General features: G+C 36.5%; 2 protein-coding genes and 1 long non-coding RNA gene across 6 annotated transcripts in view; 2 read left to right on the forward strand and 1 right to left on the reverse strand.

Annotated features, from left to right (window-relative positions):
• LOC107585719 (histone-lysine N-methyltransferase 2B-like) overlaps nt 1-1784 on the reverse strand; it is a 41568-nt gene extending 39784 nt beyond the window's left edge. The window contains exon 1 of the mRNA XM_016272859.1: nt 1395-1784. Coding sequence (XP_016128345.1) covers nt 1395-1703 — 309 coding nt within the window. The 5' untranslated portion in view covers nt 1704-1784. The remainder of the gene's footprint in view (nt 1-1394) is intronic.
• Nucleotides 1-17072, forward strand: part of LOC107585724 (uncharacterized) — a 22389-nt gene that overhangs the window by 841 nt on the left and 4476 nt on the right. Inside the window, exon 2 of the long non-coding RNA XR_001609283.1 lies at nt 8597-8604. This is a non-coding gene — a long non-coding RNA (uncharacterized lncRNA). The remainder of the gene's footprint in view (nt 1-8596; nt 8605-17072) is intronic.
• On the forward strand, nt 3452-6703 carry LOC107585723 (gamma-secretase subunit PEN-2-like). 4 transcript variants are annotated; one of them, XM_016272865.1, is made up of 4 exons: nt 3452-3647; nt 3973-4041; nt 4137-4241; nt 6351-6703. In XM_016272865.1, the coding sequence occupies exons 2-4, from the start codon at nt 3981-3983 to the stop codon at nt 6488-6490; spliced, it is 306 nt and encodes a 101-aa protein (XP_016128351.1). In that variant the 5' UTR covers nt 3452-3647; nt 3973-3980; the 3' UTR covers nt 6491-6703. The 4 variants fall into 4 exon arrangements, with proteins under 4 accessions (XP_016128351.1, XP_016128352.1, XP_016128349.1 ...); XM_016272866.1 differs by having other exon boundaries at nt 3452-3620; XM_016272863.1 differs by having other exon boundaries at nt 3461-3585.

Below are 17072 nucleotides of genomic sequence, written 5' to 3' on the forward strand. Positions count from 1 at the left end.
ATTGCTGGTACATTTTACCAGTTTTTACCATACTTTCAAAACAAAAATTAAAATAGGAAAAATATGCAATATGAAAATAATTGAAGACAAAATGTGTTTTACTGAGAAAAAACAAGATTCGGTTTTTAAAAAGCCTTTTTCCAAAAGATACATCTGGAAAAAGGGCGGTCGTCTTATATTCGGGCCAATACGGTATTTAAACTTTATGCAAGTTATTTGCTTTTTTATATTAGGCATAACCTGCTCTATAGCATGGTGTATTTTTATTTGTTTTGTTAATAAAAGCTCTATGTTTTATATATACGCAAAAGTGAGTTTGACGTTGTATTTTGTTGTTGCATCAAGCAATTGACTCCGAATTGCCGCTAATTCGAAAGTGAAAGTAAAATGCGCACGGCGCTTTTACAAGCTATTTAAAAGCGAAGGAACGCGAGGAAAAGAGGGAACGCCACCGCGGTGATACCGGTATTATCGGTGTTGTCACACGTCGATTAAACGGTGGGAAAATGTCCTCACCGTCACAAACTTAGCTTCACATCTGAACAGGATGATGATGTCATTGTGAATATTTATAGAACCGCAAAAGCAGTTAATGATGGTTATGACTGACGAATAACCAGAAAAGCATTTAATAAAATATTACACTTAGTCAATTCTAAATATATAGAAAGACAGACAAAATAAAACATGCCGGCTTTTATTTCCACATATTTATGCAATAAAAATATGCATTTACACCATTTGTTGCTAACACACAAGGGAATTTAGAAACACTGACTACAGAGAGGATAATATGCATCACCATGGAAAAAAGATACATGTTAAATAAAAAATTCACTGGATTTAGGCTGACATGTTAGGATAAAACCTAAGTAACACAGTAAAAGGTAATGTTAGCTTTGCATTGATAAAGTCACTGTTTACATATGCAGATTCATTGTCTCAAGCCTATTCTCTCTAAGCATCAAACTAATATCATTGTCCTTCACTGCAGGTGATCCAGCACTGAATGCTCTTATCAGCAATCTGTCACAAGAATCAAGTCCAGCAAACTGGGTGTTGCAACTGGTGCATGCATAGAAATAAAAACAATATGCATGTCCAAAAAGAATCCGATAACGCATACAGTGGCGTTTATATGCAACTTATAACTGTATGAATTAAAAAACTGCATTATCTCTGACCCTCATTCTGCTGCTGTAAGCTACAATGCTACAGTAATTGCCCCCTCCCTCTCTCTCCATGTTTTAATGAAACGCTATACGGCAGACACTGCGCTCGCGCTACGTGTATTCTTCTTATTGCTTCCTACGAAACCCAGTCACGTAAAACAAGCGCACTCTGGTGCATTTGAATACTGGTGTGAGAAACGACACTTCGGCACATGCACTCACCTCTTCGCTCCCACTCGAGCTGTATCCAGCCTCTCCCAGGCTCTTGTAGCTCGCCTCAAGCCCGAGAAGGCGCAAGTGAGACTGGTCCTCGCTCGGCGCGAGCACCAGGCAGGTGGGCCTCGGGCCTCCGTTGGAGGAGATCTCGTCTAGATCTGTCCCAGAGCGGCCGAGCTGCCATCGCTTCTCCGAACTCAAACGGCTCCGCGACGACCAAGGCCGACCGGGGAAGCGACCCCGCGCCGCGCCCACGCCGCCTGCGCCCACAATGGCAGCCGCGGTTGCTGATCCGCATCCCGCTGCCGCCATCATCGCATTAACAACAACACCGATAGAGAGAAACTCAGGCTGCGAGAAGAGGGAAAGCGCTGAATGGGAGGGGGGGTGGACGCCCGGTGCACTATGGGACGTGTAGGCTGAGAAGGAAGTGTGAAGATGTCAAGACAAAGATTGAATATCTTTTTTTTTTTGGCTGATAATATTTTTATTATATTATTATTTATTATTGTTATTATTATATGAAGCCGAGCTGCCATCGCTTCTCCGAACTCAAACGGCTCCGCGACGACCAAGGCCGACCGGGGAAGCGACCCCGCGCCGCGCCCACGCCGCCTGCGCCCACAATGGCAGCCGCGGTTGCTGATCCGCATCCCGCTGCCGCCATCATCGCATTAACAACAACACCGATAGAGAGAAACTCAGGCTGCGAAAAGAGGGAAAGCGCTGAATGGGAGGGGGGGTGGACGCCCGGTGCACTATGGGACGTGTAGGCTGAGAAGGAAGTGTGAAGATGTCAAGACAAAGATTGAATATCTTTTTTTTTTTTGGCTGATAATATTTTTATTATATTATTATTATTATTTATTATTGTTATTATTATATGAATATTATTTTTACAATTTTATATCATGTCAAAATATATAATACAATAAAATGTAATTCATGTGTAATGCATGAACACTTTTGACTTATTCATTTACTTATTTAAATATACAATATATTTATTATTTATACTATATATATGTGTGTGTGTGTGTGTGTGTGTGTGTATATAATTTCTTATATTATTTATTATTTTAATTGTTTACATAAAATAAAACTGGAAAATATTTATGGTTCTTGAGGTCAGAAGTAAGGCGTTATGATTACTGCTGCATAATAATGCCAGTATAATTCATTTTATTCATTTGTTTGGACATTTCAGTGATTTAAACTCTTTCAATGGACAAAATGAAAGAAAAAAAACCCCCGGAGCCTTCATGCTTGCATCTCCGTATTATATCAGAATCTTTTTCCCTTAATGCACATTTATTATTTTAACATTTAGTCAAATATTTATTTCAATGGATTTTGAGTATATTAATGAGCATTAAGCAAATTGTTCATGCACATGTGAATTACTGTAATGCAAAAATAAATAATATACCATTTAGCTTTTAAATACAATTTATTAAATATGAAATTAGACTTATTATTATTAGCTATTTATTTATATGATGGCAGTACTTGGCGAACTGACTTTAATTTATGCTGATTTAAAAATGATTGAATTGTAGTATTTGTTACAGCAAAACTGTCAAAAAATACTGCGAACATAAAGGCAATTAAAATTAAACATCTGCAAAGATAATTAGTGGTGAATTGTAATGAAAATAATATGATTTTGTAATTTTGTAAATTTTATAATTATTTTTTTATTTTAAAAAAATGTGTTTTTGTGGCATTCACGCAAGGGTTAAATACAACCTATGATGAATGCCAGTCAATTTCAATTCAATTTCAATTTAAGAGTGCTTTACTGGCATGACAAAAAAATTATACATTTGTATTGCCAAAGCAATTGCAGCTGGACTACTTACAAATAGTACACATGTATTAACAGAAAGAAAAAGAATAATAACAATAGTAATAATAATAATAATATATAAAAAGCATGTAGTGCAAAATGGATTACTAATGCATGTAGGTATATAAACTAGAAATAAAAATAAAATAAGGGATTAGACATATTTACAGAAGCAAATCGATTCTATCGATTCACGCCTGTCCCTGAAAACTCCATTACCCATAATCCACCACCATGCAGTGACGTCACGTCATAGTTTTCATCAGGAAGCGGAACCATAAAAGTTATTTTCCCCTCGCCTTTGTTGTGTTAAACCCTCCGTTTTCTCGCCTGAGCTCGGCTTTTAAGGTATCCACCCTCCTTTAATAAAACAAACGATTCGAGTAAGGTTTTAGAGCAGACGGTCTGCCGTAAGCAACCAGTTATTGTTCGCTTGCAGTCCAGTAACGCTGTTTTGACTGAGGTGTAGAGTAGCATGATTTCCATTTGAATTCTTTAATCATTTACACTGTTCCCCAAGCAGTGTTATCATTTTTTTTATTCTGCCTAGATGATTTGATTATGTGACAAAGCTGTGATGGCGGTTTTAATGCATGATGTTTTGCAGTAATCCTAATTTCATTGTAGCTATCATGTATTATGGCAGTACTGTTTAGTGTAGATGGCAGCAATGTTGCAGCATATTGAGGATACCTGTGGATGGATGGATGGATTTATCAAGTGTTTTCTTTATAGGAAACATTATGAACCTTGAACGGATTCCGAATGAGGAGAAGCTTGGCCTCAGTAGAAGATACTACCTGGGTATGTTGAGACAATGGGACATCATGACAGAATGGGATGTGTTTTCTGTACACAAGTTGTTGTTGTTTTCTTCATTGTGCTGATTTGTTCCTCAGGTGGCTTCGCTTTTCTCCCTTTCCTCTGGTTGGTGAACGTTCTGTGGTTTTTCAGAGAAGCGTTTTTAAAACCGACGTACACCGAGCAACCCCAAATAAAATCATGTGAGTATGTGACCGAACACACGTGATGACTCACTACCTCTACCACATTGTTGCGGGTGATATAGGTTCAAAATCTGGGAGTCATTTTTGATCCTGAATTGAAATTTGACAAACAGATTAACTCTGTAGTCAGAGCCAGTTTTTTGCAGGTTAAGGGGCTTCGCAAGCTGAAAAGTTTTCTCCGTTTTAATGATTTAGAGGTTGTTATTCATGCGTTCATTGATCCAACAAGGCTGGATTACTGTAACGCTCTTTATGCTGGAGTTAACCAGTCTTCACGATCACGTTTACAGTTGGTACAGAATGCTGCTGCTCGATTTTTGACCGGGACAAAAAAGAGGGAGCATATGTGTTAGCTTCACTTCACTGGTTACCTGTTCAATTCAGAGTTGATTTTAAGGTTTTAGTTTTTAAAGCACTTCATGGTCTTGCCCCAACTTACATTTCAGATCTTCTCCATTTCTATTCTCCTGTGAGAACGCTTAGATCGTCTTCTCAGAAGTTATTGATTGTCCCAAAATTTCGTTTAAAATCTAAAGAAAACAGAGCTTTTTCAGTTCTTGGTCCTACACTCCGGAACACTTTGCCTTTATCCATCAGATCACCCCCTACGTTAACTTCTTTTAAATCATCTCTTAAAACATATCTTTTTTCTCAGGCTTTTGCTTAACTTGAAAATACTTTTCCTTTTTTCTTTGTTTGGTGATGTTTTGCATTACTTCTTGCATTATTTAATTATTTCAAATTGTATATTGTCTTAATGCTTTTGTTAGTTGAGTTTGGTTGTGCAGCACCTTGGTCAGCACTTGTTGCTTTTAAGGTGCTATATAAATGACCTTGACCTTGATATTCTTCCTTGCAATTCTTCCCACAATCTGGTTTAAAATGTGAAAAGAATCTGCCTACACAGACTAAATTCTATTTCGGAGTCGGTGTAAAGTCTGGAGGGAACGTCTTTGCTGTTTACTGTGCAGTGTGCGCTTTTAAGGTGCTATATAAATGACCTTGACCTTGATATTCTTCCTTGCAATTCTTCCCACAATCTGGTTTAAAATGTGAAAAGAATCTGCCTACACAGACTAAATTCTATTTCGGAGTCGGTGTAAAGTCTGGAGGGAACGTCTTTGCTGTTTACTGTGCAGTGTGCACAAATGTTCGGAGTAGATTTACATAGCAGCAGTGTTGGGGGTAATATATTACAAGTAAATGAATTTTAGTTGTTGATATTTTTTATTATTATATATTGTATTTGTGCTTTGTAGTTAGTTAACCCTATAAAGTCTGATATATGAAATAATAAAATCTCTATTTTTTTTATTAAATGTTATTGAATTTTTTAGACAATCTAATAGAACAAATCTGAAAAACGTTTGTAAATTGTTTTTTCTTGAGTATCATTTTTGATACATCAGGCTTTTATGGATCATATAATAAAGTGAGAATATGGAGCTCACACTCGGAGGGGGGAAAAAGTGCCTCAATTTTATTCAAAGGCTAAAATTGAGCTAAAAAAAAAATCTAATTTGGTGCAGTTGCTGATATTTATATGGCCAAAAAGATGAAATTCTCATAGCTTGTAAATGCGATCTTTATAACAGTATTGCAGACTACGGCATAAAATGGTCAGTTGTCGTACTATATCTACCATTAATATGTCTTTGTAATATTATATTTAATTGTTTAGTTTTATGATCAAAGCTCTAGTTTTTATTGATTTTACTAAGAAATAATGGATAATGAAATGGATAATCATGTACACTTAAAATATAACTATCAATATAGAAGTTATTCTTAAGTTTACTCTATAAAAATCCATGTCCACAACCTGACAGTGCAGTGGACATTTTTAGAATTACACTAAAAGGCCTTATATTTGCTATAAACTATCAATCAGACGACAGTAGGCTTTGTGTAAATCAGGTTTTTCAGCTTTTAAGTCTTGATCATGCTCATAACTTGGAAATTTGCATATCAAATATGATACAGTAGACTTCATAGGTTTAACAGAGTTCACAGTTCACTATGCTGTCCGTGAAATGACTGATGTATATTAGTTACAGTTTGTGATGTCTAGGATGTAACGGATCCCGTTTCTTCTGGCCTCCACAGATGTAAAGAAGTCGGCTCTGGGGCTCATAGTGTGGGTGGCCGTGCTGACGACGTGGATCACCATATTTCAGCATTTCAGAGCCCAGTGGGGTGAGGTGGGAGATTACCTCTCCTTCACCATTCCCCTCGGCACAGCCTGATCACATCTGCTGCATTACAATACCTCTGCTTTTTTATTCTCGCTATTTTTCTCCTCCCATCGACAAGATGCTCCTTGGCTCATTTTACTGCTGTCGTCACATAGAAGATAAACTGGATCTGTCTGGGAGTTGTGGTATTTTGTGAACTGATGAAATCGTTTGTTGATTGAGTGAGATAATGTGGACACGGATGCACCATGCTAAATAGCAAGAGTTCATTTCCAGCACTACTACTACTACTTATTTCCTGTTCCTTCTTTCTTTAGTTTGAGTTGAGATGTTTGTTATATTTGAGATCACACATTCATATTGTTAACTCTGATCTCTGTCAGTGCATTGAAAAGAATGTATGACAAAAATGATCTCCGGACCAGGCAGGTCCATCCAAAATAAAGTCTGAAATCTGAGTTGATATGACATGTGATATTATTGTTCGCAAAGAAAAAGGCCATTCATTTTTTTTCTGCTATGTATTAATCATTTGGGTGGACAGTAAAAACCACATATTTTGTCCATAAATATAAAATTGTGTTTTGCACAATTTGAAATAAAATCGGAAAAATGTTCTGCAGTGTCATTTCCTTATCATGAACTGCTAAATACAGAAACATATGGAAATTAACTATTTAAATAAAATGTAAATATTTTAAATATATATAAATATAGTGCTGTCAAACAGTTAATCGCATCCAAAATAAAAGTTTTTGTTTACATACTATATGAGTGTGTATATATAAATACAAACACATGCATGTATATATTTAAGCAAAATATGCTATGTTTATATATTAAACATTTATATATAATTATATAAATATATACATGTAAATATTTTCAAAATATATACTGTATGTGTGTGTATTTATAAATACATAATAAATAAACAGTACACACATTATGTAAACAAACTTATTTTGGATGCAATTAATCGTGATTAATCATTTGACAGCACTAATTAAATATAAAAAGTTTCTAATATTCTATTTAGTAGGGTGACAAAAAAATAAGATTTTCGGCATTAACAGGCAAACATGTTAAAATTAACTATATACATATAGGTATTATATATAATAGTAGAGCTTTTTCAAGTTAACAGGGAGACTTTTACCTCTTAAATATTCATTTTCATTTCATGTTTATTTAGTTCAGTGGTGTGATAGAAAATTGAGATTTTGTGTATTAAGTATTTTAACTATTAAAAATGTTTTTTAATATGCTTATGATTTTTCATGTTTAACATGTTTATATATTTGCATAATAGATTCGATTTAAGTAACAAGCCAAAAATAAGTTTTTACTTAATGTACCTATTTGTGTGGATGCCACAAATAGGAATATAACTAAGGGAAAAAATGTGTCAAAATGTTTACCTTGTTTATGTCCTGTGGTGTGATATGATAACTCCATCTAAAATAATGTAAACAGTATTTTTGTAATTGTATTATAATTATTGTGCATGCATCTTTCAGTACCTCATTAATTCAGAAACTACATGAATATTTAAATCTGTTGGGAAAAAAAAAACTAAAATATACATTTTCCTTTATACAGATGTTTATTTTGTAAACTAAGAGTGTAATCCATGTTCCTTTGTCATCCAACCATTTGCCATTTTTTAGAACTTGTGAACGGAAAACAAAAGCCTGAAAAAGTCAACAGGGCTCTAGAAAAATCCACATGATTGACGAGTCCCCTTGTTCTGTTGCTTACTAATCAACAGCTTGCAATTATTTTAAACCTGCTGCATACCAGACTCTGTAATATCGACGCATGAAGCCTCTGTCTCATGTGTAACCCCTTACAGGCGCCTATTATGAAATTCGATCCAACTTTTGAGTGCACGCTAAGCTCCTCGTGGATCTTCATGGGGGCTGTTTTTAGCCACCTATAGCCAGTGCACGGACAGAAAGTTCTGCTTCTGTTACCAGCGGATGGCAACAGCAGAAGGACATGATATCCTCAGCCCCAATGACTTGCAGTTCTGCCAATACATTTGTCATGATTTAAATCCAAAGGCCAGAGGATACCTGTATTTTCTGAGCTGTAAGCTATAGTAGATGTCTTTAGACATGAGTTGGGAATTATTCTGTTGGAGGTCAGCAGTAGGACAATGTGTTTGGTGTGATATAAAAATATAATTATAAATCCCATCATTCCTTTGACAGGACATTTCCCTGATTTAAAACCTTCGAACAGACATGTCAAAATGTGTAGATTTTGCCACCTTCTTACTGGAAGACATCTCCCATGCTATATCAGACTTTTTAATTAGATGTGTTTATGGTCTAGATTTCACATTATGCAATAGCATTAAACATGTTACTTGATAAACAGACCAAAAGCGATATGGCATCATGCATTTCTTAATGCCTGCCAACCACATTTCTCATTAACACTAAGATAGAAAATGCCAATGACTGGCAGCGGGTGTGCCTGCTCAATATAGCAAAATACTACTATTTCAGACTCTGAAACAGACATGAGCCTCATGTTAAATTAATAAAGGTAATATTAAATGGACTATAATTGCATGTTTAATTTCAATACAAAACCCTTCCATGTAGCTTGTGCAGGTGCATATGTGGAAAAAATTACTTCTCTGGCAACAAGCAGCAGACAATAAACCAAAGATGAACCAGTTTTCACAAGGGATCATAGGCCTATATGCCAGGAACTATACTATATTGAGTCAAACAGCAGTGATTTTTGTTATTTGATTTTCTACATTTTTACATTTGAGGACTTACAAATGAGGACAATAGAAGCAATCAAAACTAACAAAAGAGCAACAATATGTAAGTGCACCGCACATGACAAGTCTCGGTAACGCAGTAAACGTAGCAAGGTATTTATAAAAAAAAAAAAACCTTTGATAGAAGGGGCTGGAAGACCTGCCAAGAGAGCATTGCTATAGTCCAGCCTGGATAGAACAACAGCTTTAACAAGGAGTCGTGTTGCATGTTCTGAAAGAAAGGGCCTGATCTTCCTAAAAAATTTTCGTGTATAAAGCAAATCTGCAGTACCGGGCAGTTTTAGCAATGTGGTCTGAGAAATTTAGCTTATCAATCAATCACAACTCCAAGGTTTCTAGCTGTTTTTGAAGGAGTTATGGTTGATGAGCCTAACTGGATGGTGAAATTGTGATGAAGTGATGGGTTTGATGGAACCACAAGCAGTTCTGTCTTAGCCAGGTTGAGTTGAAGGTGATGGTCCGTCATCCAACAAGAAATGTTTGTTAGACATGCTCAGATGCGAGCAGCTATCGTCGGATCATCAGGATGGACTGATAGGTAGAGTTGAGTGTCATCAGCATAGCGGTGATATGAAAAGCCATGTTTCTGAATGACAGAACCTAGTGATGCCATGTAGACAGAGAAGAGAAGTGGTCCAAGAACTGAGCCCTGAGGCACCCCAGTAGCTAGATGTTGCGATTTGGTCACAACTAGTTCAAGTGTTTTTGCAATGAAAGGTAGAAGGGAAACCGGTCTGTAGTTCTCTAAAAGAGATGGGTTAAGAGTGGGTTTATTAAGGATTGGGGTTATTCAAGCCTGTTTAAACATTGAGGGAAAAACACCAGTGTGAACGGATGTGTTACCGATGTGAGTGAGTGCAGGTACAACAGCAGGAGAAATGGCTTGAAGGAGATGAGATGGAATAGGATCAAGAGGACAAGTAGTAGGATGATTAGAAAGGATGAGTATGGAGATTTCTGTCTCAGAGAGTGAAGAAAATGATGTGAATGAGTGTATGTTTGCTGGTAAGATGTGTTTGACAGTTTGTGGTGTGGAGAATTGTGCATGGAGGTTTGTAATTTTATTAATGAAGAATGTGGCAAAGTCGTCAGCTGTTAAGAGTTGATGAAGGAGGGGGAGGAGGAGGACAAAGGAGGGAGGAAAATGTTTTAAAGAGCATGCGAGAGTTAGTCAAATTATGTTATGTTATTTTGTTGTGATATTATGTCCTTTTAGCAGTGGAGACATTAGCAGAGAATGAAGAGAGGAATGATCAATATACATTAAGGTCAGTAGGATTTTGTGATTTGCGCCATACTCTTTCTGCAGCTCTGAGCTTAGAAGGATGCTCACGGAGAGCATCAGACAGCCAAGGGGCAGAAGAGGTGGTACGAGCTGGCCTGGAAGACAAGGGGCAGACAGTGTCTAAACAAGACGTAAGAGTGGAGCAGAAAGTATCAGTAGCACTGTTAACATCAAGAGATGCTAACTGTTTAGGAGGAGGAAGCGAAGATGAAACCATAGCAGATAGCCGGGAGGGTGAGAGAGAATGTAGGTTACGTTGAAAGATGACATGTGGAGGGGTATGTGTTGTGTCAGGAACCATGTTGAGGTTAAGAGTGAGGAGGAAGTGATCCGAAGTGTGCAGTGGAGTAACCAGTACATGATCAGTGGAGCAGTGTCGTGTGTAAATAAGGTCCAGTTGGTTGCCTGATTTGTGAGTAGCCGCAGTTAACACTCGCTTGAGATCAAGAGGGAAGCAGAGTGTGGAAGTCTGCAGCCTGAGGTTTATCTAGGTGGACGTTGAAGTCTTTTAAAGAAATTTCTGTAAAGAATTTGTCGTCGCGTGACCAAATTGTCTTGGCGCCACTATTAGGCAAACTAATTACAATATTACAAAAAACTATTAAAGCAAAATCTATTTTTCGTGATATATTTGTGAAATACAATGTCCAATAAAGTGAATGATACTCCAGCAAGGGCTATCAATACTTATTTTTTATTGCTCTACCGTCCGTTACAGAAACTTGTAGAGGAACGCAGGTGAGCAGGTTCCTCAAGCAAATGCGTTTTTTTTATGTGTGTGTGGGTATGGGTATATATATTTATTTATTTATGGTAGGCTATACAATGTCTGTCAAGTGATTGATCGCATCCAAAATAAAAGTTTTTGTTTACATTATGCGTGTACTGTGTATATTTAGTAATAGCCTACACACATGCATGTATATATATATATTGTTTATATAATAAATATTTTTATATAAATTATATGCATGTAAATATTTTCAAAAGATATACTGTAGCCTATGTGTGTGTATTTATATATACATAATAAATATAGGCTACACAGCACACACATTTATAATGTAAACAAAAACTTTTATTTTGGATGCGATTAATGGCGATTAATCGTTTGTACTATATAATCGTATAGGCCTAGATGCTATATTGTAATCTGGAAATAGAATATGTAATTTACGTTAAATGTCCGCATGTGCTGTGTCATGTGGATAAATATGACCAGAGCGGTTTGCACTTTCCAATTTATTTATAGACGGACACCTCACCATATTACACATACCACCCTTTGACATTGAATAGTAAGTAGCACATTCGGTTTCTGAGTATCACTCTTTGCTTAATATAAAACAGCCAAGGTGGTGACAGGGATTGGGACCATTTGAATGGGGACCATCGTGTTCCCAACTGAAATATTACATAAGGGGATGCTTTCATCATGGGAATAAAACGAGGGGTTAAATCCCACTCCTGTCACTGGCATTCCATAACAACAAATGCCGCTTTAATAACACTTTTGGCATCGCGCTCCACGATTAACTATCTCAGATCTCTGACAGCACCATCATCAGTCCACTTATTTCTGGCATTTGTTTAAAGGAAGAGCTCATGTAAAGGGGCGGTGTTTTCCTCAAGCTATTTAAACCTCCTACTAACCTAGAGAGCAACACTTTTCCTGCTTTCTGTTGCATAACAGGATAGACTTCAACATAATAACCAACTAGTCATACACTCTGAATTTTCTGAAGCAGTATTAGTCGATTTAGTGGTTATTATTTCACATTCATCCAAGAAACATGGACTTTGACTTGCCTCCTTCTCTTCCGGTGAGCGGTATCCCATGGGAAAGGGTTCTCCCACCGTTATTCCCCCGGTGGAACGGGGAAATGGGACCTTATTCATGGACCCCAACCGAACTTTTAATCCCGGTTTCTGAGCACACCGGAGCAGCACAGGTGGAGTAATACGTGTTATTATAAAAATGATCTGTGGAGGAGGAAGTGATCCGAAGTGTGCAGTGGAGTAACCAGTACATGATCAGTGGAGCAGTGTCGTGTGTAAATAAGGTCCAGTTGGTTGCCTGATTTGTGAGTAGCCGCAGTTAACACTCGCTTGAGATCAAGAGGGAAGCAGAGTGTGGAAGTCTGCAGCCTGAGGTTTATCTAGGTGGACGTTGAAGTCTTTTAAAGAAATTTCTGTAAAGAATTTGTCGTCGCGTGACCAAATTGTCTTGGCGCCACTATTAGGCAAACTAATTACAATATTACAAAAAACTATTAAAGCAAAATCTATTTTTCGTGATATATTTGTGAAATACAATGTCCAATAAAGTGAATGATACTCCAGCAAGGGCTATCAATACTTATTTTTTATTGCTCTACCGTCCGTTACAGAAACTTGTAGAGGAACGCAGGTGAGCAGGTTCCTCAAGCAAATGCGTTTTTTTTATGTGTGTGTGGGTATGGGTATATATATTTATTTATTTATGGTAGGCTATACAATGTCTGTCAAGTGATTGATCGCATCCAAAATAAAAGTTTTTGTTTACATTATGCGTGTACTGTGTATATTTAGTAATAGCCTACACACATGCATGTATATATATATATTGTTTATATAATAAATATTTTTATATAAATTATATGCATGTAAATATTTTCAAAAGATATACTGTAGCCTATGTGTGTGTATTTATATATACATAATAAATATAGGCTACACAGCACACACATTTATAATGTAAACAAAAACTTTTATTTTGGATGCGATTAATGGCGATTAATCGTTTGTACTATATAATCGTATAGGCCTAGATGCTATATTGTAATCTGGAAATAGAATACGTAATTTACGTTAAATGTCCGCATGTGCTGTGTCATGTGGATAAATATGACCAGAGCAGTTTGCACTTTCCAATTTATTTATAGACGGACACCTCACCATATTACACATACCACCCTTTGACATTGAATAGTAAGTAGCACATTCGGTTTCTGAGTATCACTCTTTGCTTAATATAAAACAGCCAAGGTGGTGACAGGGATTGGGACCATTTGAATGGGGACCATCGTGTTCCCAACTGAAATATTACATAAGGGGATGCTTTCATCATGGGAATAAAACGAGGGGTTAAATCCCACTCCTGTCACTGGCATTCCATAACAACAAATGCCGCTTTAATAACACTTTTGGCATCGCGCTCCACGATTAACTATCTCAGATCTCTGACAGCACCATCATCAGTCCACTTATTTCTGGCATTTGTTTAGAGGAAGAGCTCATGTAAAGGGGCGGTGTTTTCCTCAAGCTATTTAAACCTCCTACTAACCTAGAGAGCAACACTTTTCCTGCTTTCTGTTGCATAACAGGATAGACTTCAACATAATAACCAACTAGTCATACACTCTGAATTTTCTGAAGCAGTATTAGTCGATTTAGTGGTTATTATTTCACATTCATCCAAGAAACATGGACTTTGACTTGCCTCCTTCTCTTCCGGTGAGCGGTATCCCATGGGAAAGGGTTCTCCCACCGTTATTCCCCCGGTGGAACGGGGAAATGGGACCTTATTCATGGACCCCAACCGAACTTTTAATCCCGGTTTCTGAGCACACCGGAGCAGCACAGGTGGAGTAATACGTGTTATTATAAAAATGATCTGTGGTAACTTCACTGTGTAAAACACTATAGCATATCTACTGTATATATTAATTATAAATAAAACAATAATAATAATTAAAAAAATTAACATTGTTATTATTTGATCAATTTTAACTACGAAAAGTCTATCTCCACATAGAAAATGTATTATTCAAATTGTAATAATATTTCACAATAATACTGTTTTTACTGTATTTTTGACCAAAGAAATGCAGCCTTGGTAAGCATAAGAGACTAATTTTAAAAACATACAAAAATGCCAAACCCAAACATTTTAACAGTAGTCTATTTTTTTTTTTTAAAGATGAATAAAACATATAATAAAATGTATGTAATAATAAAACATATTTAGAATAAAACTATTTGAAAAAAATATTTTATATATATAAAATGTACACTATATAGAATTTGAATAAGTTCCATCTACATTAATGGTAAACATGCATTCTGTTGTTCTAAGCACACTCTGAAGTGTCAATCCTGCTATTTATAACACGTTCAGGCTAAAACACTCGACCCTTGCATGACCTGTTAATCACACGTCGTCATACAGTTTTACAGCTAGTTTAAAGGGAATGCATGAGGTCTTCCTACCTTCTGCATCCTGCATGAGTTGACCTATGACCTCCAAGGGTTGCTGTACACCGGAACAAGAGGCAACAGGGGACTGTGGGGGTGGAGGTGGTGTATATACTGGGGAATCTGAAGAACTTGGAGTCTTGCACTGGCTTGGAGAATCTGTCCCAGCAAAAAGCACCTCAGAGACAACCTGTCAATGTCAAGGACAGTGTTTACTTTCTTCTGATTTGATTCACAAGTAAAAAAAGAAATAATGGATTGTAAGATTTTGTAATGTTTTTTATATAAGTCTGAAGGCTGCATTTATTTGATCAATACAGTTAAAAACAGCAATATCGTGAAAAACGACATTTTAAAATTCCTGTTTTTATTTGAATATATTTTAAAAAGTAATTTATTCCTGTGATGCAACGCTGAACACTCTTCAGTGTCACATGATCTCTCAGAAATCATTCTAATATGACAAATAAACATAGTGAATTTCCATGAAGGGATGAATAAAATATCTATCTATCTACCTATCTCTATCTGTGCCGGTCTATCTAAATTGCTGCTCAAGAAACATGTCTTATTATTATCAATGTTGAAAACAGTTGTGTTGCGTAATATTTTTGTGAAAACCATGATTTTTTTTTTTTCCAGAATTTTTTTATGAATGGGAAGATTAAAAGAAGGGTTTGTTTGTAATTTTTTTACATTTATTTGTAATAAAAAAAAAATTGTTAGAATGTAGAAGTCTTTTCTGTCACTTTTGATCAATTTAATGCATTGTTGCTGAATAAAAGCATTAATTTCTTTAAAAAGCGATATATAATATAATAATATAGGTGTCATTTTAAATGATTAATAATTTAATGAAATTAATAACTTGGGGTTCAACAGCTTCAGACACTTGTAGTGCATCATAAAACAAACTCACAAACCTGTCCCAGAGCATTATGTATAGGTGAAGGTGGTGGTGCTCGATTTCCAGACTGTCCTCCTCGTGCCGAACTTTGACCCTCTTCCTGCCACCTGCTTTTTCCACTCGGCTCCTCCGGTTTGCGACTGACCCCTTCATGACCCCTAGCATGCCTGACCCTCCCTGCACTGCTGCCTCGCTCACCACTATGTCTACACGGACATGAAGATAAGAATGTGCAAATGTTTAATATCAAACATTATTATCACGATTACTTGTCATGTTTTGCCTGGTTAGGTCACAGTCTGATTTGAACAATTATGCAAAACATAAATTACCTTTCAGATGTTTTCTTTCGGCTTGAAGGTGCACTCTTCTCATGTCTCTCATGTTCAGTCTTTTCTTTGACTGTTGTGTCTTTCTTATGGTGAGGGGCCGGCCACCGCTCCTCTGTGCTATCAGAAGTCTGTGGAGATGGAGAAGAGGATGTCTGCGCTCTGTGGTGATCTGCTGTGGTCTCTGGGATGCTGACCTGTGTTCTGATTGGCTTGTGATGTTGTGGTTGGGCAGAAGGGGTTTCTAGACTCTTTGTGACAGCTTTCCTGGAGGACAGTCTCTGCTGGGGAAGGGGTTTGGGTTGGATATCGGGGTCTGGTTGCTCATCAGGCTGAAGTCTGGAGACGCTGGGGCTTGAAATTGGGAGAGCAGTCTCAGGGACCGGAGGATCGAGTCTAGCGAGGGTGAATGAGAGGTTTGCTCTCTTCTGAAAGGAAACAAAGAAGAAGAATGTATTGATTAGAAATGTTAGCATACAATTTTCTTTTCATAAAGTAAATGTGAAAATCCAAAACTGGTGGGTCACAAGTTCTAACAGTCCCTAAACTATGTTAAATGTAAATTACACAATACAAAACTAACTTTATAAGCATGCATTTACGACAGCGATATAAATAATCAACATTTTAAACAATTTCCATGTTTTATTGTTGATGTCATGAATTATGGCACAAATTCATCTGATGGATATAATTAAAAAAACGCTTTAAATATTTTCAGTATGAATGACATATATCATGCACAATATTTTCAAAAGATATTAATAATTAAAAATGCCACCTATAGAATTAATTGTGTTATAGTTTAAACGTTTGGGGCCAGTAAGGTTTTATTAATTAAATTAATACTTTTATTTAGCAAGGACACATGAAACTGATCAAAAGTGGCAGAAAGGACATTTATAATGTTACAAAAGATTTCTATTTAAAATAAATACTGTTCTTTTAAACTTTTAATTAATAATCCTTAAAAGTGTACCAGAGTTTCTGCAAACCATTTAACATCACAACTGTTTTCAACACTGTTAATAATAATAATAAGTGTTTCTTGAGCACCAAATCAGCATATTAGA

This window comes from Sinocyclocheilus grahami, unplaced genomic scaffold (assembly GCF_001515645.1).
Source record: "Sinocyclocheilus grahami isolate Dianchi unplaced genomic scaffold, SAMN03320097.WGS_v1.1 scaffold74.1, whole genome shotgun sequence".
Taxonomy (NCBI): Eukaryota; Metazoa; Chordata; class Actinopteri; order Cypriniformes; family Cyprinidae; genus Sinocyclocheilus; species Sinocyclocheilus grahami.